The 27,504-nt window shown below is 30.5% G+C and overlaps 2 protein-coding genes across 3 annotated transcripts in view; one reads left to right on the top strand and one right to left on the bottom strand.

Moving 5' to 3' along the window:
* Positions 1 to 14,305, top strand: part of LOC125064084 (elongation of very long chain fatty acids protein AAEL008004) — a 30,460-nt gene extending 16,155 nt beyond the window's left edge. The window contains exons 2-9 of the mRNA XM_047670871.1: positions 1,821 to 1,966; positions 2,167 to 2,274; positions 2,701 to 2,781; positions 4,431 to 4,487; positions 5,600 to 5,705; positions 11,097 to 11,233; positions 11,741 to 11,896; positions 12,561 to 14,305. Of these exons, the coding sequence (XP_047526827.1) occupies positions 1,826 to 1,966; positions 2,167 to 2,274; positions 2,701 to 2,781; positions 4,431 to 4,487; positions 5,600 to 5,705; positions 11,097 to 11,233; positions 11,741 to 11,896; positions 12,561 to 12,713 (939 nt within the window). The 5' untranslated portion in view covers positions 1,821 to 1,825 and the 3' untranslated portion in view covers positions 12,714 to 14,305. The remainder of the gene's footprint in view (positions 1 to 1,820; positions 1,967 to 2,166; positions 2,275 to 2,700; positions 2,782 to 4,430; positions 4,488 to 5,599; positions 5,706 to 11,096; positions 11,234 to 11,740; positions 11,897 to 12,560) is intronic.
* A 4,288-nt stretch (positions 14,306 to 18,593) lies between these two features.
* Positions 18,594 to 26,984, bottom strand: LOC125064313 (mucin-2-like). 2 transcript variants are annotated; one of them, XM_047671280.1, is made up of 4 exons: positions 26,918 to 26,984; positions 21,453 to 21,707; positions 19,701 to 20,739; positions 18,594 to 19,448 (listed from the first exon to the last, which is right to left on the bottom strand). In XM_047671280.1, exons 1-4 carry the CDS (start codon positions 26,958 to 26,960, stop codon positions 19,058 to 19,060), a joined length of 1,728 nt encoding a protein of 575 aa, XP_047527236.1. In that variant the 5' UTR covers positions 26,961 to 26,984; the 3' UTR covers positions 18,594 to 19,057. The 2 variants fall into 2 exon arrangements, with proteins under 2 accessions (XP_047527236.1, XP_047527235.1); XM_047671279.1 differs by having other exon boundaries at positions 18,594 to 20,739; positions 21,483 to 21,707.
* Between the last annotated feature and the right edge of the window lie 520 nt (positions 26,985 to 27,504).

Here is a 27,504-nt window from a genome sequence, read left to right as displayed (position 1 = left end):
ATCAAGCCGTCATAACGTAATGTTATTATTCTCTAACGTTAAAAGGTCGTATTCCGCTTAGACCTTGTCGGTTTTTTGTATAGCATTGAATTATATATTATTTAATTAAAAATATGTACTTTAGACCATTTATATTAATTTCTAGGTACATATTTTTTTAGCTTTTCGTTATCAGCTTGCTGTGGTTACATGCTATTCTGTTAAATAGTGTTATTTTATGCAGTTTCAATAAAACTAACCTAAAGGTTATTAAAGTCGCATATTATATAATTGTAGTTATATACTTGCGATATATGATTACGGTTGAACATCTTCAATACCATGACCATAAGTAGGTATTAAAACACGATTACGAATCAAAATCACGAATGGTATTCAAAAACCCAAAAACACTACCCATTTTTTTTAAATATTTTGAACATGTAAAAAAAGTTGAGGCAGTCAATAACCTTACTGTTTCCAAATATTATTTTAATTAATATGTTTGTATGAACACTAAGTTCTTATAAAAAATATGTATGTCAAATATTATTTCTACGTACGTCATTGTAATGTAATATTTAATTGATCTGTATCAAAATGTTTGTAAAGTAATTACATTTTATTTTTACAACAAAAATGAAGGTGTCCTCCCGTAGGGATTACACAAATTTATTTTGACAAACATTAATTATAGCATTTCTGGTATTCAAGTAATAGCAGGTACAGTCACATTGTAGAATGAAAATAAATAATTATTTATTTATATGTATTTTCTTATTTCTATGGTTAAGGCGGACGGGCCAACTGGGTGATCCCTAAATAGATCCCTACCACCCGGTAAACCAAGTAATTTAATAATACATTACATTACATTACTGCATTTTCAGTATGTTTGCTTACTCACTAATATTTACATGATTGTTTTTATATAAAGAGGGCGCAGCTCCTCTTTTAAATAAAAATTGTGCAAAATCCTTTCTCTATTTCATAGTTTAAGCTATGCGTTGATAGTTTACATACTGTATAGAAGATATAACAGTATGAATCTCCCCAAAAACAATCAAATAATATATGTTTTAGATAATTTTGTTTAAAGCTCTAATTAATTACTATTAAATAGAGTTTTATTATCTGTCTGGCATAATATAAAGGTACATGTTACTTACTCTAATGTTATGGGTTGGATAAAAAATTCTGTAACGGTATGTGTTAGGGTTAGTGATATAACGGGTATATCGCGGTGTTCTGACGAGTTACTTGATTTATTAGTGCTGTTCTAAAATATAGAGAACGGTAAATTGAATCGGTCGGTTGATCAGTTGATCGAGTCTGACTTAATTAAATTAAAATAAATATCATTTAAATCATAATTTATTTTTAACAATTATAACTAAATAGCCGCAAACTTTAAATATTTATTTATTATAACTATTAATGTCAATGAATTATATTCAAAAACGCAAAAGTCTGCGTACTATAAAAAAGTATCACTGAAGAATTCAAATGTTTTACAAAGTAGTAAATTGATTATAAATTAAGTGAAAATTAATATTACGGTAATGAATAAATATTTGAATGATACGTTCGCCGGCTGATTTGTTACCGTAGAGGGGGCCGGTCCACCCTGACATTCGGTAAACTTGACTTGGCTCTTGAGAAATTGACCAAATTGCGGCATATCACTATCGAACGGCGTATTGTAGTCACGTACATATATACATATTTTTATAAATTGTATTTTACGATAAAAAATGTAGGTCCATCGAATATCTACTAGTGACGGAACAGATATGTTTAAAATTATTTTAGATATTAATTTTGTTATTATTTTGTTGCAGTGAAAATGGAGATTATAAACAGGATAGTGGACGGCTATCATGATCTGATGGACAATCAGAGCGACCAGAGAGTAAAGGACTGGTTCCTGATGTCTTCACCGTTTCCCACGTTAGCGATCTGCCTCACCTATGTTTTCACAGTAAAAGTAAGTTGAAATAAAAATAATATACAAACAAAATAATAATTATATATATATATATATATATACAGTATGTGGTACTTCTTTTTCCATGTGTTCACGAATATGTTTTAAAGGTTCTGTCGATATTATAAAATAATATATTATTAATGATATAATAGGATAGTATTATATTTGTAATTTTCATATTTTACAACTTTCTACAGGTATTGGGACCAAAATTAATGGAAAACAGAAAACCCTTCGAGTTAAAGAACGTTCTCATTTGGTACAATCTCTTCCAAGTCATATTCAGCAGTTGGTTGTTTTACGAGGTAAATTAATTTTATTTTACTATAATTTTGATATGACTTAGTCGAGTGAAGACATATCGATCGTATTCGATAAAAGTTTTTTAAATGAAATGTTCGTCGTTATTATTAAAAATATAGTATGTAGTATATTCGATACACTCTTATCATTTACAAATATGCGACATTATGGTTTTATTTTTGAATCTCATTTGTTGAATTTATTTTATTCAATTAATAAAACTTTATATAAAATTTACATTTATTCTTTAAAATGTTACATGTTTTTGTTTTAACCCTTTCAAAACCATAAATTTTTACTACTTCAATATCTAATTTTTGTTACTTTCAATTAAGGAAAACGTATGTTTATGTTACTGGCATTGGTGTATGTTTAGATAGATGTGTATATTTTTTTGTTATAATATTAATAATTTTATTTTTTTACAGAGCATTGCCAGCGGTTGGTTTACGTCATACAGCTTCAGATGCCAACCGGTTGATTATTCTAACAATCCTCAGGCGTTGCGGGTATTTATTACTTTTTGATACATTTAAAACGAATATTATATTGACCAGCGAATATCATTTTTATAATAATTTAGAAGTGTTTCTGGATAAGCAAAGACCTATTAATATCATGTTTGACAATTTTAAGACCTGTAGTGGATGTTGAAAGATAGTTTTTATTGCTGTTTAGTAATAGAAGATCAATACTTAGATATTGTTGAAAGAGCATAACAATTACACAATATGAATAATGGAATAAATGTTGTAAAAACACAAACCATTCCGAAAGTGATATCAATTATTATAAACTGTTATTGATTACAACATGACATAAACTTACCCGCCATCCACCTTTTTGCACTTCTATATTCGTATAGGTTTTTTTCAATTGTTAAATCAAAGTTCAAATATGAAACAATTAATTTAATGTTTGTTGTGTTTTATCGTGATACGAAGATTAAATATCCGTTTTTTTTAATGTATCTGACCGGTTTCTTAAAGTTTTGCAATTATTTAAGAGGCAGAAAAAAAAGCGATCAAGGTCTAAATCCTAATTCGAATTAACATAAATTAATGGTTAAACTTTAACATCATTCGAAAGCACGCTCAAGGGCAGTAATTAAAGTTTTGATTATAGAATTGGGACACAAAAGACGTAAACGAGGAATTATTATTAGTAGGGAAATATTTTTAAATATATTTTTACCTTAAAAATACGTTACATGTAGTAGATTTAGAAAATGCTTAAGTAATTTTCTAAATTCGATAGTTATGTAAGTAACAAATATAGGTATGATACAGTAAATATATTAAATTACTTATAATAATTTATAACAAGAACCAGTTAAATATATTTGATGCGATAAATAAATGTCAAGTCGTCGTTTTGGAGATTTTTTTATAAACGATATAGGAGTGAAACATTGTGTGCGGGCGTATAAGAAAAAAACAGTAATCTTAAAATTAACAAGAATGAATACAATTTTTAATTTTTTTGTACATTAATTTAAAAATCAAATAATTAATGTACAAAACATTTAAATTAAGTACGGTTATTAATTATTTATCGAACGAATTATTTGAAATCAAATCTGATGAGGGCGAAACGAAGCATTAATTTTTTTTTTTTTTTAAAAAAGATGAGGGCGAGACTCGTTAAAAAATGTAAAAATTATATGCTACTCGGATCAATACCTGATTTTAAACTACTAGTAAAAAGTCTTGATTTAAACATAAAAAAAAAACGAAATAAGTGGTTAAGCTGTTCAATTTAAATTAAAAAATGTATGCGTACAAGACCGGATTTAGAGACATGGAGACCCGAGGGACGCAAAAGAGTTGAACAATATTTTTGGTCAGGGTTTGAATTATTTATTGCGAAATTAAATTGTTTCAACTTCTTTATATAAGTAATAGTAAAATACAAGAATTATACTTTACTATAACTAGATGTATTCTACATCAAATGTATTTACTCTTCTAAAACAAAAACCGCCCAATTTATGTTTTTGTTTTAGAAATTTCTATTATGGGAACCCTCAAGTCCGGCCCTATATACATAATAAATGATTTGGAAGGAAATATTTACATACTTTATTTTAAATAAACAGTGTTTATTATCCAAGGTTATGAAAGGAGAGAACAAATATTCAAATTTTTCTTTTTTGCAGATAGCATATGGATGCTGGTGGTACTATTTCTCGAAATTCACAGAGTTCTTCGATACGGTACGTAATTATCATTTAAAAAAATGTTTTCTTTGTATTATAGTTAATATATTTATGTTTATAATCAATAATTTTATTTCATGACACTACGAACATTCAATATAATGGGATATGTTTGACACTTTTAAAATATATACCTTTATTTTAGATAAGTCATGTCAGATTTAACTATTTGAGTTTTTAATTTGTATATTTCTATATATACTGTTTAATAAAGGGAGTTGATTTTTTAAATAATAATTCAAAACTTGATATAAAATAAGTTAGCTTAGAATGTTTATAGGGTATGCCATTGGCTGGATATATTGTAGTTTTAATGTTTTATTTTTTGTAAACCGGTAAAACGACTAAACCTGTTCTTTGATACATATGTATCAAAGAATCTTGATTTTATGTATTTAAGAAAGATATTTCCCCGATAGTCCTAAGTTAAACGAGTTGCGTATATATTATTTTTGCTTTTTATGAAGCATTTAATTAAAACGCATCGAGTTTACACTTGGCTGCTCAAGCTAAACTCTATATAATATCTACCTATCTGTTATTTGTGAAGATTTTCGGGAAAACCCCTTATATCAGGCAAAAGCCTAACAATAGCAAATACATTTATTTTATAACATTTTTAATTAAAATAAACGAGTAACAGAGAAAACGCGGGCAAATCTCCGATAATATTTTGTCCGATTCCATTCATACATACATTAGCACAATAATGCTAAAAACATATTTATATTATTATAAAAAATATTAGTTGGATAAATAATACAATAATAATAAAGAACGCATTCAGTTAAATTAGACAATCTTAAATATTATTTTATCTATTTATAATTTTACCATTTTAAATAAATAATTGTTTTTAGTGTAATTAACAATTAATGTACATTATATTATAATTGTATGTCTTAGTACGTCAGTGTGCGTCAAATCTTGCATGTGCATTTTAAAGCAAGCAAACCACCTAAACGATTGAGCTGAAATTTCTCAGATAACTTTGGTGCTAATGACAGTACAAATTATTATAGCGACAAATATAAGTTATTATATAATTAAGTAGGAATTATTTATAAACATCTCGACTGAGTTGAGACAATGATTGTTTTGTTTTCCAGATCTTCTTCGTGATGCGTAAGAAGTTTGACCATGTGTCGAAGTTGCACGTCATCCACCACGGCATCATGCCTATGTCGGTCTGGTTCGGAGTCAAGTTCACGCCGGGTAAGTTTTACTAATAATATTATACTGAGCGAACCTGTATAACAAGTCTTGTGGTGCAATAAATTGTACACACATAGACACACATCTCGTTGTCGTCAACATGATTTGTAGAAAAATAACAACAGTATCGAACTTCCATTAAAAATAAACTTAATTAAAAATATATAAGGTTCATATTTTTTTTTAGTAATGGTACTTGAGTACGTTTTAACGCCATTATTACTTTAGTTGTGACTGCGCGCGTTGATATGGATTTTTTATTGCCTTTTTAAAGTAAAATAAAGGCGTTCGTACGCTTGTCACGATACGGACACGTTAGTTACAACGAGGTTTAACTTACTTATTATGATTTACATCTGATAATGATATAGTGGTTATCCTTTGTTTGCTACTTCGTAAAAATAAATTGAAACATTTGAATCATAATTTCGTAATAAAGTTAGATTCGTATACAAAAAAAAACGTTTATAGCCAGTTTTTATTATTAAAATGGTAAATAAAAAATACTTATTACATATGATGTTTTTTACTATTCGTGAACAATTAAAATCGGCTCCGTTCTTCCGCGTGCTGGACCAGTTTTATGTAAATAAATGAATAATATGAGTGAATCAAAACAAATGCATATTACCTTAAATCGCAAAAAAAAACCTAGTGTCGTATGTATAGTGTAAGCTCAAGGTAGTCTACCTTATAAGATATTGAACCTATGATACTTAATTGGCGTATTAAAGGACCTTCCAAAACTGGTTTGTTTATGATACAGATAATTTAACTAGATTTCTTTTACCTTCCTAGTATTATAATTGTTATGGTTTACTTTGCTCACTTAGAAGTTTCCATGACAAACATCAACTAACTTTAATGACAGTCTCCTTAGAGAATATTTCCAATATTTTATAAAAAAAAACAAAGCGATTATACCTATACGATTAGATTATAAAGCAAAAGACAATTATTTATAAATAAAAGTGTAAGCATTTTTTACTTATTAACAGAAATACCCTTTTGTTTTTGTATTCGTTTTTCTTGCTTCACTATTATGTTCCGCGCGCTCCATTTGCTTTTTATTTTGTAATCTGAGCTTATAAGTATGTACATAAGAATATAACATTTATTATACCTTCTCATAAGCAAACCCAGGAAATAACGAAATCAACAAAAATAAAATAGAAAATTTAGACATCAAACATCATCGATAATTGTGCAAAAATCACGAGCCTGGTTCGACGGATATTAATCGTAACATACGGGTATAATAAAATCAAAACACAACGTTTATTTTTAAAAAAACTTAATCCAACATATTACGAGTGTTTGACGTATATTACCATTGTTTACTTGACGTTAGTGTAAACTTAATGGCGATTATTATTCATATTTGAATATCAACTGGCTAAATAAACGAGATCCTCTTGCACGACTTTTCTGGAATGTAAAAACTTGTACGGTTTTTTTTCGAACGTAAGACAAATAAACCTTTATAACCTACAAATGGCTAGATTCTTATATCCGTTCCTCGTATAATAGTTGCCAGAGGAAAAAAAATAAATGACGGCAGTATATGTGCCGCTGTACAGCAAAATACTTTGAATAATCTAAATAACTACAAAAACAGTGTTAAGTACATACACAAACACTCCGTTCATTTCACGTGTACATATAGGTACGTACGTTGGGATTTTACCAAATAATTTGTAACATGTACATCATATTATTATGTAAAATTATAATTCATAACAATCTAAATGTACTTATTTTTTATTTATACTAAAGTAAGCATACTTATTGTAAATTTTGTGACTGAAAAACCGTATTCGTGACGTCTGTATGTTTGTTTGTTTTAATAAAACTAATAAGGTTGATATGACACTTTACATTATGATAGTTTGGACTTAGGCTACACAATATTTCCATATTTTGCATATTTTTTAAATTAAAGCTTACCACGTCGTAACGTTTTTGACCTCTAAACGTACATAAGTATATTCCGGTGTTTTGATGTGTATATATTTTTTTTTATGTAACATCTAGAACAACAACGTTCTTAGATCATAAAGTAATATATTTTTATTGAATAATATTATTATAGTTTAATTAAATGTCAAAATCATTTTTAAAATATTCTTTATTAATTTAGTTAGACTGGACGAAAGCCAGTAAACACATCACTTTTTGTAATAGTCAATTTTTTTTATGATTACACTTTGTTTTTCATGATCGTAATATATTTTATTCACGGTACGTACGAATTTATGCCGGTTTTAATTACATCAAGTAAAAAAATACATATATTTAATTATTTTATAGTACGCACATAATTAGTTAGAATAATCGATAATAAATGTGTTTGTCACACAAAATACTACCTACTTCAATAAGAACGTACTAGATAATTTTACTAGGTTAAAAGCCCGTCAACTTTAATTACGTGTCATAAAAAAAAACGCATTTATATTTTTTTAATTCTTTTTGACAGTGAATTTTGAATCAAATTTGTCAAAGTAACATAATTTATTTATCATACTTACTATATCAAATTTATAGGCGGACCAATGACAATATGAACGGTTATAACTTATAAGATCTTAGTTCACATACAGCTGATCAAACTTCGAAGTCGAAGTCAAAGTTGAAATTTTGTCTCATAGCTATCATATAGCATATTTATACCTAAAGATATTTCGATAGTTGTTGCGTCAACAAGTCGAGCCAGTTTTTTCAAACAATAACTTTTCTCTAACTAATAAAAATGATAAGGAATTAACCCTTGTGGCAAAAGCTTAATCAAACATTTGTAAAATCTAAAAATACACGAAAAGTAATGATCATTGATTCGAAAAATCTAAATAAAACTTCTAAATTCTAATCATTAACAAATCTCAAAGTTAAATGATATATGTATACATATTTAGATACAATACAAATATTTTGGTTGTCAATTATAATTAAATGATAATAAGTAAAATCCTCCATTCGCAAATTACCGACAATTACTGAAACAAAATTAATTTAAAAAAAAATTGACTGACATTTGAATTTTTTCGGAAGCTTTCAGGTTTCGCAATTGATTGTCCGAAAAAGGTTTTGAACTGTTTTAAAGTTTATTTACGTATATGTCACGTTACATTAATTTTTGATAAAATAATTGTCTTTAACACGGTACGCAATCTTGATTCCGTGATCTAATAAGATATAGATCTATAATATAATGATATATACTTTTGTTTTTCTAAGAATTTAAAGTTCAAACAAAGAATACAAGGAACAATATTGAAATAATGAAACAACGAAGAACGTAATGTTGCCATAATAAATAAATAGAATTTCATAATGAAGCAAATAATAATTAAACAGTCTGTGCTTAGTTTATATCATTTTAGATATTAATAGTATATGAGTACTATTCCACTTGTTTTTTTTTTGCATATATGGAAAAATACCCCATTGAGTCTTTGAGAATCTTAAATTACATAAATCACTAGCCGTATACTGTAATTTATTAGGTGGATGGTAATTTGATTCGGTTCGTGTATAGTTATTGGTAACTACATACATACTAATAATGTTACCGGCGTCGCGGCCGTTAACCGCGTGGGTGTACGTTTTTTATTTTATTTTTATGCAATTTAAATTTATTTCTAATGTATAATTACTATTTTACGGTTTGTGATTTGTTTAATATTCATTTAAATAAAAAATATGCTTTATTTAATTAAAATACTTAAATAAATTGAAAATAGTTCCGTAATTCTTTGTTATTTTGGTATTTACCGGTCGTTACGAAGGTGATTAAGATATGGTATTATGACAATAATTTTGTTCAAAGTAAATTCTACATCACAAATATCCACTTATAATCCACTTCACAAATATATACTAGAAAACAGATCTTCATCAAAAAAATATCAATAATCAATCATATAATGTATGTCTCCGTCTAATATATCTTTTATCTTAATCTTAATGTGTAGTAGAGGAGCAAACATTTGATAGTTTTCAATAATTTAGGGCAGCTCTTTCACCGTTACTCCGTCCCATCCCCGGGAGCATTTCATTCAATTTATGAGCATTTTATTTATCCTTATATATTTAATACCACTTACTTATTTTTCTTCTTTACTTCTTAAAATCCTATAATCCATTGGATTAAATCAGATAAATGAAACCATTCTCGTGAACTAGGTAAAATATTATTATTATTAGTGTTGTTGTCTATAAATATCATTAACAAAGTATCAAGTGTCTGCAGAAAACCCCACGCAAGCTTATTGTGTTTTTGGTATATCCTTTAGTTGATCCCCATATCATTATATATACGTATTAACGTATTACATATAGTTTTTCCTTGAAAATATTATGCGCCAATCATATTCTAGTTTGGCTTTTGGCGGTATTATTTAATATTTACAATTGTCAGTACTACACTTGTCAGCCTTGAGCAAATTGTATTTCCACTGTCTTCTTCCTTTCTCATTGTCTGCCTAGATACTATTTTCTTGCCATTATAATTAAATATATGCTTTTTAAAGCAATACCTTTGTTAATATCTTGTGCCTATTTAAATAATAATAGCGTACCTACAATAAAAGCTTGAGATTTAAGATGAACATTCTATCTCCGAGTTCATTGCCCCTCACACATCCAAACATTTATGGAAGATGTTGTATCCTCGAAGAATATAAATTAATATTTAAATAACATTTAACAAAAATCTTTATGACCCTTTTTACCATCATCAATTATAATAATTAAAAAATTAAGTAAATTGATCATTTGTGTCATCTTTTAAAATACACTTAGAAAATAACTTTATGCAATTAAATACGTTTTGGAAAGATATAGCGACTTGCAAAAAGAAATGCGTATAATAAAAAGTTTAGAATTTATTTTTAAAAACCAACATTCATAATAAAATTATTTACTTAATATAAGAACAATGACGTCAATTAAAATAACTGTATCGTGAATTCTTCTTTTTCATAAAATTATTTTATATGTCGTATTCGTAATTGTTTGCTTCTAAATCCTAGCTATATTTTACCTCTAGAATGTATGCTTCTTTCATATTATACCTATGTTTTTTTTTTCTATCAATCATCGGAACAAAAAGTTTAATTACATGTACCGTTGGGAATTATAGATATTTCTTTTGCTTATATAAAAAACATTATTATTCATTCTGTTGCCAATTTGTAATATGTCATGTTGTTATCATCACTATAAATAAAAAAAAGAACACAAAAAAACAAAATCTCGAAAACATTTACTACATTTATTGAAACGTTTAATAACTTTTTAGCAGTATTAATATTTAAGCCCATTTTTAACTACTTATTTTATTTAAGTGTTTATTTACTAACTTTTTCTCACAAATATGTTTTTTTACAGGTGGCCATTCTACGTTCTTCGGAATGCTTAACACGTTCGTACACATCATTATGTACTCGTACTATCTGCTTGCTGCCTTCGGTCCTCAGGTTCAAAAGTACTTGTGGTGGAAGAAGTACCTTACCGCACTACAGATGGTAATAATAACATATAAATCATTTATTTGAAAAACATGCCTGACATCAACACAATTAAATATTAGAGTCATGGATAATAATTAGATAGTTATTGTAATTAAACGATAAAAAAATCAATGTTACATGACTTCAAAGTAATGTTTTATGATTTGCATGAGTCAATACAATAACAGACTAGGCAATGGCTAGTCCAAGCGGAGGAATTTCAAAGGCCGAACGTAATTAAATGTTCATCAAGAAGGTCGCGGTTGTCCAAGTAAAAGGGACGTCTAAGGTCAATACCATAGTCAAGGCTCAAACACTTGTAGACGTTACAGTAAAAAGGAAGCAGTGTTTAGTTGATTCATACGTTCTTATAAAGAACATTCGAGTTAATCATTATATTTTAAAAAACGACTTTATGTATAATTAATTTGTTTTCAATGTTTGTTTGAATAATGTATTCATTATTTCCTTTAATGTTGTTTTTTCGTTTAATACAGATAAAATGTTTAAATTATTCAACAGGTTCAGTTCGTGATGGTGTTCTTGCACGCATTCCAATTGCTCTTCATCGACTGCGATTATCCTCGTGCTTTCGTCTGGTGGATTGGAATGCACGCTGTTCTCTTCTACTACCTATTCTCTGACTTCTACAAACAGGCTTATATCAAGAAGGCCAAGGTAAGACATGGTCACTCTTTAAAGTGACACTTCTTCGGTCTCGATAAATACAACATTTCTGAAACGTAATTGCGTCGTTTGTGTTTGAATGAACGTTTATGACGCAAATGTAACTATTCAAGTCGCACATTGTTTTCTTCTCAAATATAATTTATAAAAATAATGATTACATGTAATATTTCAAACGAAACTAAAATGATTTTTATAAGATTATAATATATAATAAAATTAATTTAATAATTAACATTGAGGTAAAAGTTCAAATTTCTAAATGCTAAAATACCATACAGAAGTCGAAATATGTAACATTAAATTTATCTCCACTTTTCTTAGGAATCCATCTAAATAACTCCATAGTTGTCTCTTTATTGTACAGTATAGATGTTAACTTTAAAATAAAATCACACTGGTATTCTGCAATTATGTTCAATTTATACAGATAGCCGCTACTTTTTGTTCATGTACGTAATGTACTCACTGGGAAAATACGCTAATATCTAGTTACATGAATTTATCATGAGTAACTAATTACAGGTTAATTCCTCAGCTGTTTTAAATATTAATTTCAGAATCAGAACTGACTGTCATAAAGCTAAATATAAAATATCTGATTTGTATTGATTGGTATTATTCAAATAATTTTACGATTTTATTCTTTTACCAGAGTCTGAAAATGAAACAAAAGGCTGAAGTTGAATCATCGAAGACAGATTACGAATCGAAAGAAAGGAAGCTGCCTCTTTTGAATGGGTTCAGTAATGGTTCCGCATTGGGTGACGTTCGGCAAAGGATGGCCGGAGCGGTTGCGTCGCAGTGATGGAATCATCATGAAGTAGCACATACCATGGCATCTTCTTCTAGTGACGTATTTTATTGGGCACCATAAGGCTTTGTGAAATGTGTCAAACATTGGCGCGAGTTTTAACCCAAGTCATATGGTTGGCCCATCGTCATCTTGCCCTGGATCTAAGTGTTATGGTATCAATGGAACTATATAGAGGTCTGTGTATGTGTCGTATAGACGGACAAAGTACAAAGTGAATCTCGGATAACCTTAAAAAGTTAAGCTCAATTAGTTACAAATAGTGATGGTATAATTAAGTAGAATAATCATTGGTGCTGTTACAGAAGCTCAGCCGATATATTGTGCTCAATTTTATTCTTGATAATTACACACAAGATCACAAAAATGTTGTAATATTGGTTGTTTTAATGTGTGTCTGTTTTTATAAATGGTTTCTTCACAATTGAAGTGGTTTCCTTACATTTTGTATTGTATAAGACATTAATGTATTTATTTAACAATTACGAAAAACTCCGTGGCTAGTTATATGGTGTGTAGCAAGTTATTATATTATAATTATTATTGCCTTGGCTTGTGTCGTTTTAATGCATTTGAATTCTACTATAATTATTATTTTTATTGCAACAGTTTTAAATAAGACGCAAAGTTCATCTGTCACCTCCAGGAAATGTATTTTAAGGTTACTTGGAAGGCTAACTCATATTTTCCGTAATATGTAATATGTAGATGACTTGATATTCTAAAAAAAGAAAAACTGGCCATGTAGGGTTTTATTAAATGTTCGACAAGAAAAAATATGTTGGAATTTTGTTCTTTCTCTTCGTTACGCTTTATATTATTTAAATATGATTTTTATATGACAGTTATTAATCTGTGAACGACTTCTGTATTATAAAAATAATTAAACATATAAAAAAAAAATCTTAATGTAATAAAAATTTTTAGTTTCTTCATTTTAAATCCTAAAACACAAATTAAAGAAGACGAGACAAGACTAACCGAACCAACTCTCAATCAACAACTCATTAACAAAACACATGTTCAACATTTTTCAAAAATAACGTAACATTACATAACATTAAGGACATAGGTTGGTAATAAAATAGTTACAAAATAAAACTTTTTTGTACTAGTTATAAACATCTAAATTTAGATGCATTACAATGGAAAAGGAAGCAAAGTTAGTTTGGTCCGGTACCGAGTACAATGAGGTGTATATATCTTAGTGTCAGAATTGACAGCTTTCATTGAATATAAATAATTTGATGAAAATCGAATAGCATGTCATCTTTACAGTATTTTACCTTGAACGACTGGTCAACTTCAGCAACAAGCACATGTGTCGTATCGTGGGTGTTAGCCGGCTTATTGTATTTATCGAGTTATTCGACATGTAGGCAACATAGTGCAGATTCTAATGCATCTATTACAAACACTGTATACATTAATAAAGGGTCTAAGCAAATAATATTAATAAGCAACAGAATACATTGCTTGAAGGTTGTAGTCAATAAAATTAGGTATCGGCGATTACAATTTTTATTAATTTATAAGATTGTAATAAACTTTGTGATACTTATTTAAATAAATATTGACTATCGTAATTTTATCGTTTCATTAACCTCGTCCATATGTTGCAAATAGAAAGTTGCGCCATCGTTTGCCTTGGATATTTTTTATCAATAAATATTTATTATTTAAAAGGTTTTTTTCTTACATTTTTGTAAACTATATTACGCAAGGATACGAATACAAACATTACCTATATATAAATAATACAAACCTTAAAAGAAAATTAAAATAAAATTATATTTTTACTCCAACAAACTTACCAACCTTTAGAACCAACCTAACTTCTATTTGATGAAGACTAAAATAAATTAAAAAAGTACTAAGATAAAACAAATGTTTTGTAGATTATGGTCTAAAATTCTATCATTTACTAAATGTAGTATAGTAAAGTAACTACTCGTATAGTCCTATAGTTGGGTAAAGGTAGGAAGCCTTGAGGAGAAAAGGTGTAAGTTATTCCACAAGGCTTCTTCAATAAAGGATCTTTTCCATCATCGCCAAAAACATCAAGAATAAAAAACATTAATTAAAATAGGCTTCATATAAGATTTACAAAAGCAACTCGGCAAAACATAATGAAATGGAGTGAAATGGAGTTTAAAAAATAAAACACTAATATAATTATTTATATATCAATGCAACTCTACTGTCCGTAATATTATTACGAACAAAAACATATCAACCATTAATGTAAGTTTAGTCCAATATGGCTTAATTATTTACCGGATAAGCAAGTTTAGGCCATAATGGGATATCTTGTTTATAATCACGACTGACGTCACAATAATACAGGCCGTTGACGCAAACGAGTAATTAAGGCCGACTCGGACGGAACTTTTTCTGGAATAACTCGTAAAGTTATTAACACAATTTTTAAGCCTATTAATTACTTTTTTAACAGAGAATTATTAAATAGATAAGGAGATAATGTACTTGTCTGATACATCTACAATTATTACAATGCGATTTAACACACAAGAAGGATTATATTATGTGTTTTTATGGGTACCGAAAAATTTATATATCTTTATTTATCTATGCAATTTACCCGACCAATACTACAATTTACTCAACCGAGGATTTTAGTAAGTACCTTCTTATTGTTGTTTCATTACGACGAAAAATTATCAATAGCAAGGCTCAAAATGTAAGTGTTCACTCCTCTGCGCTTTGAAAATAAATAAAGTCGTTAATCCCGCGCTAATGTCGGTTGCGTCGGATTTCCCGTCGGGTTATAATTTAGGGAACAGAGTATTCACTTATGTTTGCGCATACACTTCCGATCTATAAAGCGTGCCGCGCGCCGTTGGCTACCCTTCATTGAGTACATTCGTCGTAGCCAAGATCCTTTATTTAGGACAAAAATATAGTTCAATTGTCATCGAGTCTTGCGAATTTAGTATGCTATATAATATGATACTATCATTATCATTTCAACCGGAAGACGTCCACTGCTGAACAAAGGCCTCCCCTAAAAATTTACACAACAGCCGGTCTTGCGCTTCACGCAACTGTAACCAGTTCGACAGTCCACCTTGTATACGGTCTGCCTACGCTGTATTTTCCGTTTCGTGGTCGTCATTCGAGAAGTTTTCTGGCCCAACGGCCGTCGTTTCTACGAGCTATATGATTTAAAGGTCTGAAGGTCGTGGGGCCACGAATGAGTGAAGGCTCTGAAGCAACAGAGGCGTGGAGACTAATAATTATATTATTAATTCATTTGAATATTTTAATTTCTTAAATTACTACAATAATTAGTAATTTAACTCGTCCGAATCTCTTCTGTGGGGGGGTCTCGCATGTGGAGGGCGCACGGCAGTTCCCCGGTTGCCCTCCCCTAAATCCAGCCCCGTTTCGGCTATTCTTTGATGATCTTCGGATGATACATATACCTTCCTTGAAAAGTACGAATAAAGTTGATATTACATTTTGACTTCCATATTACATCTCTTAAATTAATTGTGTAAAACTTTTATAAATATCCATGAATATAATATCCATGAATAATGAATTATATAATTTACTATAAATAGTTTATTATAATTACATGGACTTTGAGGACTTAATACGTATAATATTCCAAATTGAGAAAATCTGAGATTCTTAGAGGAAAACTTTGGAGCTTATTTCCTCGTCATGCTCTAATGCGGGTTGGTTGATTGATATTATGTGACAGGATTTCATTTAAATTAGACACAAGCACATTTCATCCCAATGTTTGCTTTTACCACGAGATGAATTATGAATATAAATTAAGCACATGAAATTCGTGTAAAAATAGAAAAAAGTTTCTATAAAAAAATATCTGGACCTCGGGGTGATGGTAAGAATAAGACAGCGGTGAAGGTAAATAATTACTGATATTTATTATTGTTGTTTTTTATTTTTAATATTTAGAAAACTCGTGCAACACCTAATCATCTTAAATCGAAAAAACAAAATAAAATGATACGATGCGACATCTGGCGGCGAGTAGATGGTATATATTATTTCTTAAGAATCACGTTAGATGGCATTGCATTTCTAATGATTTAAAATTATAGCTACTAATTCCGATGCAGCTAGACGATAATGAAACGAATTTTATATTATCTTAAAGAAGAAACTTCTAAAATAATACTGATTCAATCGGTATTTGTCGACCCGAACGATCTATAACATCCACCTGCATTGTGTAAGATGTTAGTATTAAAAATGAAAAAGTAACTCACAGTAAGTCACTATCTCTTAAGCTTCACGGCTAAACCACTGATGAATTTGAAACAAGCTTGAACTCCAAGCAGCGGCGGCTTTAGGGGGTGGCGAATAGGGCAATCGCCCGGGGCCTCGCTCTTGCAAGGGCCTCGCGCAAAAACTCAAGCAAAATTGAAGAACAAAAAATAGATATTTTATTTAAAACTTTTGTTTTTGTTCCCGAATTATTTATTAAGGTTATAAAATAACAGTAAATTAAAATAAAGTTAGTTAACTAATTCATTAATTCAGAACATAATATATCGCGCCTCAAAACACTTGAAGATCGGTTTTTTAATCGCATAGTTCTCAGCCCATGCTTTAATTAAAGATTTTGGTCTAAGGAAGACGCCAATAACATCCATTTAAAAATGTATCCACTAATAAAATATTTTAAAATTACACAAATTTTATTTATTTGTCAACTCGTCAAACATAACAAATACCTAAACATCACTCGTCAAACATAACAAATACCTAAACCAAACAACCAGACACTACTTTCGAACCATATACATACTTTTCACCGAGGACAGGGGTCCTCGCAAAGACCTACCGCCCGGAGCCTCGCAATGGGTAAGGCCGCTGCTGACTCCAAGGACGTATATAGGCTACTTTTATTACTCTTCGAAGGGATAAATAATGTTAGGGATCTCGAGCGGACGAACCCGCGACTTCTCCTAGTACAATATAATTATAACAGCACGCCTTGGTTTTTTTTAATGGTATAATTCCTATATGTTGCACTTAAAATCTCTTAAGAGCTTCTGGAAATCATCGCAAAGTGAGAACAACAGTCTTATTTTTAAAAACCGCTTAAAATGGATACCTACCTATAATCTATCCCGATTATAGATTAAATAATTGACACGTTATCATTGGTCGAGGCTTGATTAGTCTATGATATTCACTATGGATTTGCCAAAAAATGGCGTTTTGAACGTCGACGAAACTTTTATCGGATTATGGAAGTAAAATTTAAGTAGTAAAGTGTAATAGTATTGAATTTTAAATAAATATATATTAACCATAAACTTATAGTAGTGCACAATATAGCTGTTAGCAAATCCCATGAACTACATACATACATCTAAGGTTTGCTTGTCTTTATTCCTACTTCGATTGGAATTGGCTATATGTTAATAATTTTGATGAGGTATAATACTAATAACATCCCAAATTTTTAAACATAACAAATTACTGTTACTAATCCTTAAAAAAATGTGATTCATTAAACAATAGCGAGCCTACTGTAGGAAATATACAATTATATATTGTAATTACAAATAACACAAGATATAGTTTTACGAATACTTTATTTACAATGATATATTTTACAATTTCCAGTTAAGTTTTTGAAAAAGCAAGAAAATAAGTTTTATTTTAATATATTAAATGATAATATATAGTACTGGCATACGTTATACATCATAATATGAAACAGCGATGTACGATAAATAATGCATATCCTAAGGAAAATAATTGAATAAGTCATTATAAGTCATAATATTAGAATTACTTCTTCTGCCCGGCTTTCCTCTTTCGCAAGATACAATAAATAAGTAAAATATATTTTTCGAGAAAATATATCTACTTTTATTTATGATTTTTTTTTTTGTATAGAAACCAGAGAGCAGTAGAATTTGAAACCAAAATAAATATTTTTGACTATTTGAAAAGATACCTTAGCTATTTATTATTAATCTTACCCTAATTATAATCTATAGAAATACAAACATCCACGAAAATATCACAAAATAATTTAAGATAACATTACAATCGAAAAGCCTCTTTAGATAAGAATGGAAATGGATTTTAATCTGCTAACTTATCACTATTACCGTCAGTATCATAAAAAGTTAATAACAATCTACATATCATTTTTTGTTTCTTAATATATTAAATATTTGATTAAATAAAGGAAAATCCTTTTGCTATTAATTATGTTATTAAATGTAGTGTAGTATAGAATTACTTTATAATTGGAATAATAGAGTTGGAATCTAAAGAGGCAACTAACGTAATGGCAGTGGAAGAAACTAATGTACACTTTATACTCTAGTTTTAGTTCTACCGAACTCTTCTATGTGGTCATATTCTGAAAATCCTGGGTCAGAATCGTAATACGCGTAGTCGTAACTGTTATCTTCTTTTTTATTGCTCGGTTTTGCGTAATATGGTGGTCGAGTGGATTTCGATACATAGGATGAGGGAGGTGATGTAGGCGGAGCAGTTTCCCTAGACTGGTAGCGTTCAGTAGCTTTGGGTGCCGATAATGTAGTTTGTTTAGCTGGAGGACCAAAGGTAAATGCTTGTGCAGAGGGTGCTTCGTACGGTCGAGAGGTGGTTGTGTACGTTTGATAATAATCAAAGGTTCGTTGTGTTGGCGGTTCTGTTTGCAATCTAACAGTAGTCGAGTAGAATTCAGTTACTGGTGAAGATGAGCTTGGAGTTGGTGCAGGTCTGAATGGTCGAGGTGCTGATATTTTATTAAATGACTTTTGTGACTGTATCTTATTTTGTTTTTGATCTTCTGGTAACCTATTGCCGCTTGCCGCTATGTTTAATGAGTGTGCTCCTGAAAGTAATTCGGAATCTCTTTCATAGAGTTCTGGCCTGTACTGACCGTCGTCCTCACCTTGGGGTGGTCGATATTGTCCGTCATCTTCATTACTTTCTGCATAGTTTGAAGATTGTGTATTAAAACCGATATTTGTATTATAGGCAACTGTGTTTAAATTTGCGGGTGGATCAACACGGGTAGTGGTATAATAAGTGGTAGTAGGAGACGTTGAAGTGGGATTATTAAAATGGCTTTGTTTAGGACCGAGAAATGGACCGAAGTTGTTTTTCTCAGAATCGTACGAAACGCTATTAATATTTTTGTATGCTGGCGTACTTGTACCGCGAATTATATTATAGTCAACGGTAGATGTAGGATTAACTCTATTGTTATTGCCATTGAAATTTCTAATTCGAGCAAAGTCATCTTTAGGAACGTCAGCTTGTACATTGAAACTATTTTTAAGTTTAAAAGGCCTATTATCATTGTTTTTGCTTAAACCTGGTGTTGATTGACCATTGTAGTTGTACAATTCAACAGGGTTCTCTTTTTTATAAACGGCTGGTGCTTGTGTTGCCTTTGAAAAAGGTGTAGGTGTCGGGCTATTAGGGTAGTATCTATTAATGTTTTGTTTCGGAGTCACCTTGCTCACTTCTACGTACTCGTCTTTATATTGTGCAGGTATGTTAACTGTGGTAGAACTTTGTTTGTTTTGAGGCGGATTTCTACGATTGAAATTTTGTTGTGGTGATTCCGAGTAAGTTTGCGGAGGGAAGGTATTTTGGAATGACGTAGTAGGAGGGGGAGTCGGTGTATGAACGGGTCGTTTTCTTACAAGTTTTCTTTTAGAATGGTCATATTGAGAGGGGTTTGACGGTTTTGGTGGAGGTGGTGGAGTGGTTGTGTGTGGAGTTGTTGTAAATGTCACACGCGATGTAGTCGCTCTTCTAAATGATTGCCGTGTGGTTGGACTCGATATTGGGGGCTGAGTTTGAGTAGCGGATTCATCCCGACCACGGTCACGTTGTCCGGTAAAGAAATCCGATGAGTGTGCTGCCCTTAGATCGGAGTTTTGTGACAGGCGACGGTCACCGGTTTCTGCCTTTTGAAGTCCAAATTCAGGTTCTTCTTCCCGGTTTCCAGAAGACGGCACTTTCTTTGTGTCAAATCCTGTATCAAATAACGTTATTAATTATGTATTACAAAATATAGGTTAATTTAATTTTATAGATTAATAGAGAACGTGTCTATCAAACTACTTGTCTTATAATTGCATAAGCATAACCTCGTAAGCGTTCAACAAAAGCTTTTATGTTATTAATTTCATTTCTATGAAATATACCAGACTATAATGATTTACTACTGTTTATTTTTTTCAGTTATATTTGCAGTTTTGAAAGCTTCTGTTAATTGTGTTTAATAATTTTTTTTTAAGTTATGCAATGGCAATTAAAATAACCTCACAATTTATTTCGTCTGCGCCATCTCCTTTCCACGCTTGAACTTTGAAGAGAGTTTTAAAACATTATTCTCTTAAAACCTATCAAATGAGTAGGTGTATTTGTCGTCCTAGTAAATAGGATATTGCGTGTTTCACAATCCATTTCAGGAGTTGTTTCCAAACAGAAAAATAATAATAAACAACAATAAATTGACATATGTCTCGTTCGAAGCAATGTAAATTTTGTTTTTAAGAAATTTAATACTATTTGCCGTAATGACATTTCCAGAGTCACCGCTGTTAGCTAAGTACTGAAAGTCAAACTAAATAAGTAATTCATCACATATTAAAATAATCTACTGCAGTACAAACTTGGTTCAAGTTCATTTAAAATGGAAGCTTCAAGAATTTGTAAGTTTTGTTAGTTGCAAAGCTATCTCACCAGATCCGATCTTGTAGAGATCGAACTGACCATCGTAGATGTCTGCAGGGCAAGCTAGGGCATCATCGTCTCCCCAGTCAGTACACGTCTGAGCCTCCTGATGGAACAATGTACCGGGGGGACAGAAGAACCTGAAGTCTCTAACTCCACCTCCAGCGACTCTCACACAAACGTGAAACGCCTTACATCCAGATTTCGCATCAGCATAGTAAGCGCCTAGAATACGCCCCCGGCAATTGAATCTTTGAGCTCCCCCTGTAAAATATAAAATATAAATAAAACTTTAATTAATCATACGACTCACATAAATTATATTAAAGAGTACGTATGTTAATTGTTTTTCCGTTATTTTTGGTTTTAATTCCTAACGACAATCACGTCACTTAAATTATAAAACGCAAATACACATAGTTGGCTTACTTGGTGGTAGGATGGATGAGTGAGCCAGTGGAACTACAGGCACAAGGGACATAACATCATAGTTCCTAAGGCGCATTGATTGAAGAAATGGTTAATATTTTTTGCAGCGCTATGGTCTATGGGCGGTGGTGACCACTTACCATCATGTGGTGGCCAATACTATAAGAAAAGAAAGATAGTACTACTTTATTAAAAAAAAAAAAATATCATTTTGGATGGATTTCAAAGTTAATAATTGAATAATATTTAATAATCGCAACGATTACCTGAATATAACTCAGCCAGTGTCAGTGTTTAATTAGTATATCTATAGATTATAATATATGAAATACCAACCAAATATATTCTTCAACTAAATATTCTGTTAAAATAGAATGTTAGTTAAAAACATAACTCATAGGTCAAATGGTCCGTTACCATCTTGCATTGAGGTCGATTACGTGATCAAAACCGTTAAGGTACAAGATGCTTACCCGGCTAAGGTAAGTAAGAATAACGAAATAATTTAATTTTATCTCGTCAAATTATTCAAATTATTCTACAAATTATAATAAACTACTGAAAAGTTATACATTATTATACAAATGCTTTTTTAGTAATAACAACTTTTTTTTTTTATTTGGTCAAATATTTTTAAAGAAGTTAATGTATTATTTGCTATTGTAGTTAATTGTAGTGTTGTGTAAAGGAGTAATTGCACAGTAAATTCAGAAAAACACTAATTTGTTAAGGTTTTTATATCACACTGATATGAAAATTTAACCTATAACTACTAGTGTGTCGTGTTTTCAAATGATTGCACTCAATTTCGTTTAAAATACAGTGTTATTAATTTTTTTTAAACCTTTTGTATTTAGTGACATACAGCTAATTATTTTATTGGAATAAAAAATAAAGTTAGTTTCGAAATTTTACCGCGATATTTATCAAAACTTTGTAGAGTAAAACCATACAAAATAAATATCGTAATACGAGAAAAGGTAAAAACAAGGTTCACAGAAAATATTAGTACAAAGTTTAGTCTCTTACAGCCTACCAATTTTATTTAAAGATCATCACATAGTAAAAAATAAGCCGATAGGAGCTTTAAGAGTGGAATAATTGAATAAACAAGACTGTATAATAAATATCATCACTAAACATATATATGTGTATAAAATGACACAAATGATATCCTAGATGCGACTATCAAACAAAATAGTGACAGGTTGAGGTTATCTTGTAGTAAAGATGATACATATAAAAAGGTTTAGTGTAAAGGGGGGTGCTTTATTATTAGATACATAAAGGGTTATAAATAACGTAAGTACTTCTGTGAAATCGGATTGGGGTTTGAGCTTTTTGCGTAGAGACGAAATATACTTGAAGAGAGAGTTAAATATTAACTAATTGCAGAAATTAAGAACTCGCTCAGACTTAATTGATTTGTCTTATATACGATAGAGATGACTGACTTCTGATTATATAGAACCGTTAGAAAGATAGTTTGTGTGCGCACAATCTAACTGGAAATCAGTAAGAGGTTACATAAACTTCGTATAGAGCCAATTGCAACTAGCATTTTTCTGTTCACCTCGCTGACCTGAGGTGTCCAAGAATAAGTTGGATCGTAGACACTACTTAAGGTTTTTCTCGAAATTATATCGCTATATAAATAAAGATTATAACTAAAGATGTATTTTTATGCAAAATTAGCTCTATTTTGTTTATTTAAATAAATTACAATGTATTAAGTCGGATATACTAATGACGGTGTTTGGAAGCGTGTATGACGTTCTAGTAGGTACGATAGACTGGCTGGCTACGGGCGAATAGGTCAATAGTATGACACTGATTGTATTATAATAGTTGTTTATATGTGTATGTTAAACAATAATTCGGTATATATATTTTGGTATTAGAGTTAGTGTTTTGAACGCGCTGATCTCAACACCTAATAGTGAAATTATTATACTAGTGATTTCTTGTCAGTTTATTTATGCTGATGCGACTTAGCGACAAAAAAGGCAACTAACATGGTAAAGTGTACAGTAATTTAGTTAATAAGATGTACGTGTTTATGTATGTCACGAGCATGAAACATACACGTGCACCGCTGAATGGACAGACAAAATGTAATCAAATAAAATCCATTTGCTCATGTTTACACCTTTTTTATAATTTAATTATAAAAGTAAATAACTAATGAATGTAATAGGTTTTTTGTATGAAACTTGCCACTCTATTAAAATCATAACTGCAAAAAAATATTTTATTGTTTTGATGTACCTACCTCCAATACAAAACTAGTTAAGTGAGTTTTGACAAAGCTATAAATTTTATTGACAGTTAAATGGTATTAGGCTTTCGGTGTGTTCAAAGCAACAGTTGCTAAATAGTTATCACAATACTGCGTTCACACGGTTCTCAGTTTGCCTTACCTTACTGTGTTTCTTATACGGTTTCTTTAGATTTTGTCAATGAAATTACTTAAGTTAATTAGTACCTGAATAGCTATAAATAAAACATCAATGTCGTATGCCGTGATCTATATCTACAGATATTTTGCAAGCTTTATTGACAAATACAGATTAAATGACTTCGCAATATAATAAAAAATATATATATCGTGTTTATAATATTTGACATTGGAGACGCGTTTATGGCTATCGAAATATAATTTTTTGCACGATAATCGTGGTCAATTCGAGTTAGTTGCATCATGTACATAACCCGGTGAATGTTTGCATGGCGAGTCGGAGGTTAAGCGAGGTTCCCATGCGTGCAGAGTGGGGGTGATACTCACGTTGCGTAATACTCGCTCAAGTAAGGTGCTCCTCTTTGAAAGGTCGCCGACTAGATGACACAAATTCCCTATGGTATTTTATAATGAAATTTCAAAATCTTAATTGATATGACAATTTAGTTCTATTTTTAAATTAATCTTTTTTACAAAAAGATACAGAATAAGTGAAGAAAAATAAACTTTAATTATTAATCGAATTCGGCTTCATGATTATATGATATTCGATTCGTCATCCAATTATAACAATTATTTATGACGATAAGTAATTTTAACTAATTGTTTAATTATATGCTGTATCATTGCTTAGCATGTATTGTTGGAAGTATTAGCTTCCGCTAGCAATAAGAAATTATACGGAAACAGTAATTACGTTTACATACTGATTGTTTAATTTATTTTAATTCTATTTATAATTAACGATTTTCATTATTCTATAATTTAATTTAAAATTTACCATTTTTATTACAATAATAGTATACGGAACATTTACAACATTTACATTTACATAACCTAAATTATGCTAATTTATTCTTTCTTGCGAGTCACAGGTCACAACTTTAAAGAGTAATGACATAATCAATTGTTGTGATGACTCAGCAAGTAGTCAGCGGGGACTACAATGAGAACAATTCGTTTTCAAACGTACATGTCAATACAATCGATAGTACACTGTGCACATATTTCACGGACGTTGCAATAAACTCAATGGCACTTTCTTTTTCTATTCACGTAACAAGTTTTCTCACGCTTTGATGACCACACAAGTAATTTGTTATCGTTTCGACACATTTTAAAGTGAAGTGTTGGTTTTGGAGCTTTATGTATTTGTTTTGCGTATGAGATTTTAAATTAACGTTTTTTAACATGCGTACGTAAAAATTAAATCTCTATTTGAAATGTATCTTACGCTTTTGTAACATTTAGTGAAAATATTAAGTGTTCATTTTTTTTTTTGTATAAACAATGTGAATAATTATTATTTAAAATTATATTTAATATTAAGTTCTACTTTTTAATGGTAACGTGATTCTGAAAACTTAATAATATTCTTCTTATAAAGTATACATACAGTTTGAAAATATAGATATAAGACATAGGTATATTGTTTAAGTGTGGCGTACATTGTTTCGACTGCGCATCAGAAACCTTGGAACGCATCCGTTCTCCGGCCGTCACGGCACCCTGGTTCTTAGTCAGGGGAGTCGTGAGAAAACCACTTATGTAAATCGGAGGAATCGATTATCGCGACGTGCGATAGTTTGCGCCTAGCGGCCTACGGTCGAATGGAAAGTGCATTACAGTTGCGCAACTAAGGCGCTTGCAATGATGAACCTCTCACAGTCGTGTGCAGATGCAGTGTACCCTGTACCACTCAGGGAAAAGTTGCATAAGTATTTTACCTTTGTTCATGTGATATTAAAGCCTAAATTTCTGTAGCAAGGAATGAAACTGTATGCTATAAGTCTTATCTTTGTTTGCTACAGTAATACTCGACTCGGATGAGCGTCACTTAATGACATCTTCACGACATAATCTTACCAAAGGGGGATACGAATATCACGGCGCATCATTTTTCAACTAATTTGCGATGGTTATTTGATGGAAATATAATAAAGCTTAACTAAGTAACTGTAAAGATGATATTCAAATATGTAAATACTAATATTATAGCATATTAGTATAAATTAATTCTTTAAGTACTTTCTCTAAATTTCTAAAAATGTAAAAGAGATAATATAATATATATCTTAGTTTAAAGTATTATTTTTTCTTATCATCATACGGCTTAAATACTAGTACATCTATTTAATACATTTTCTAATAAGTCGATAATATTTGAAACGAATATAGGATTCGCTGTGACCATACAGTTTTCGGATTATAAGACAATTTGTCAAGTTTTAAATCGTAAATTTTAATATATTTAAAATTTACGATTTTTTTAAATAATGACTATCTATAAATTATATTTTTAAATAATGACTATGAATGTCTAACTATGGAAAAAGACAATGATTTCCTGTCTTATAATTAATTTCCCACGCGCCCGGACATCCTGCACTAATGAATAATCAGATGCGCACGCGCGCAACCACACTAACACAATTACCTATTTCCTCACTATTATACCGGAACACTAAAATAAATAAAACACTCAAAAGTGTTTTATGCACTTTTTAGTGTAAAACACGTCCCAGCTAATCAGCACGTAGGTCACATTCACTATATAATATTTTCACTTTTCTTGTTTTAAACTTACCGAGGATTGGGAGTAAAGCGAGCACGATCCACACGGGAGACATGTTGCCGCGAGGAGCGTCGCGAAGGGACTGACTTACGGGGATGCGCTCGCGCCGCCCGCCCGCGATGGCGGGGGCTCTGAAAGCTCGCGCCTGCCCGCCCCGACTCGCAGATCACCGTGAAAGGTTACGCTCTCTATACGTATGACTTATATTATTGTATCGTTGACGAGTTGAGTGATATTATATTCCATTAGGGGGAATGCGTGCAATAACGTATCATAACTCGTTTATTGGCACGTTTGACCGCTGACACTTTGACGACAAGAAATAATTTGCCATTAAAAGGTGAAGTTTTTATGAGATGTATTGCAACTACAGCAAACTCAATTTGAACAACCAATTTAAGCCAGTATAATTGAGCGTGTCAACTTTACCCATTATAGAAATGTAAAATGTTCCACTATAAAGCGATGTACCAGACAAGCTATTGTTGTGTGAAGTTACATCACGTAAATTTAAACGGATGTCCATTAGCAATATTATTGGTTATAGCATATTATTACTTTACATCGCAACAATCCAATGATTTGTTTTAATATGTACT

Source organism: Vanessa atalanta, chromosome 5, assembly GCF_905147765.1.
Source record: "Vanessa atalanta chromosome 5, ilVanAtal1.2, whole genome shotgun sequence".
Lineage (NCBI taxonomy): Eukaryota > Metazoa > Arthropoda > Insecta > Lepidoptera > Nymphalidae > Vanessa > Vanessa atalanta.
The sequence above is the reverse complement of the archived record's forward strand: the minus strand, read 5'-3'. Positions and strand labels throughout refer to the sequence as shown.

Bases quoted from the DNA above. Each gene is read 5' to 3' on its own strand.
- LOC125064313 (XM_047671279.1), bottom strand. From the start codon at position 26,960: ATGTCTCCCGTGTGGATCGTGCTCGCTTTACTCCCAATCCTCG. The intron at 21,708-26,917 runs GTAAGTTTAAAA...TATATTTTACAG, and splicing joins CGCTTTACTCCCAATCCTCG to GGGGAGCTCAAAGATTCAAT. The intron at 20,740-21,482 runs GTCAGTTCGATC...TATTTGATACAG, and splicing joins CCCTGCAGACATCTACGATG to GATTTGACACAAAGAAAGTG.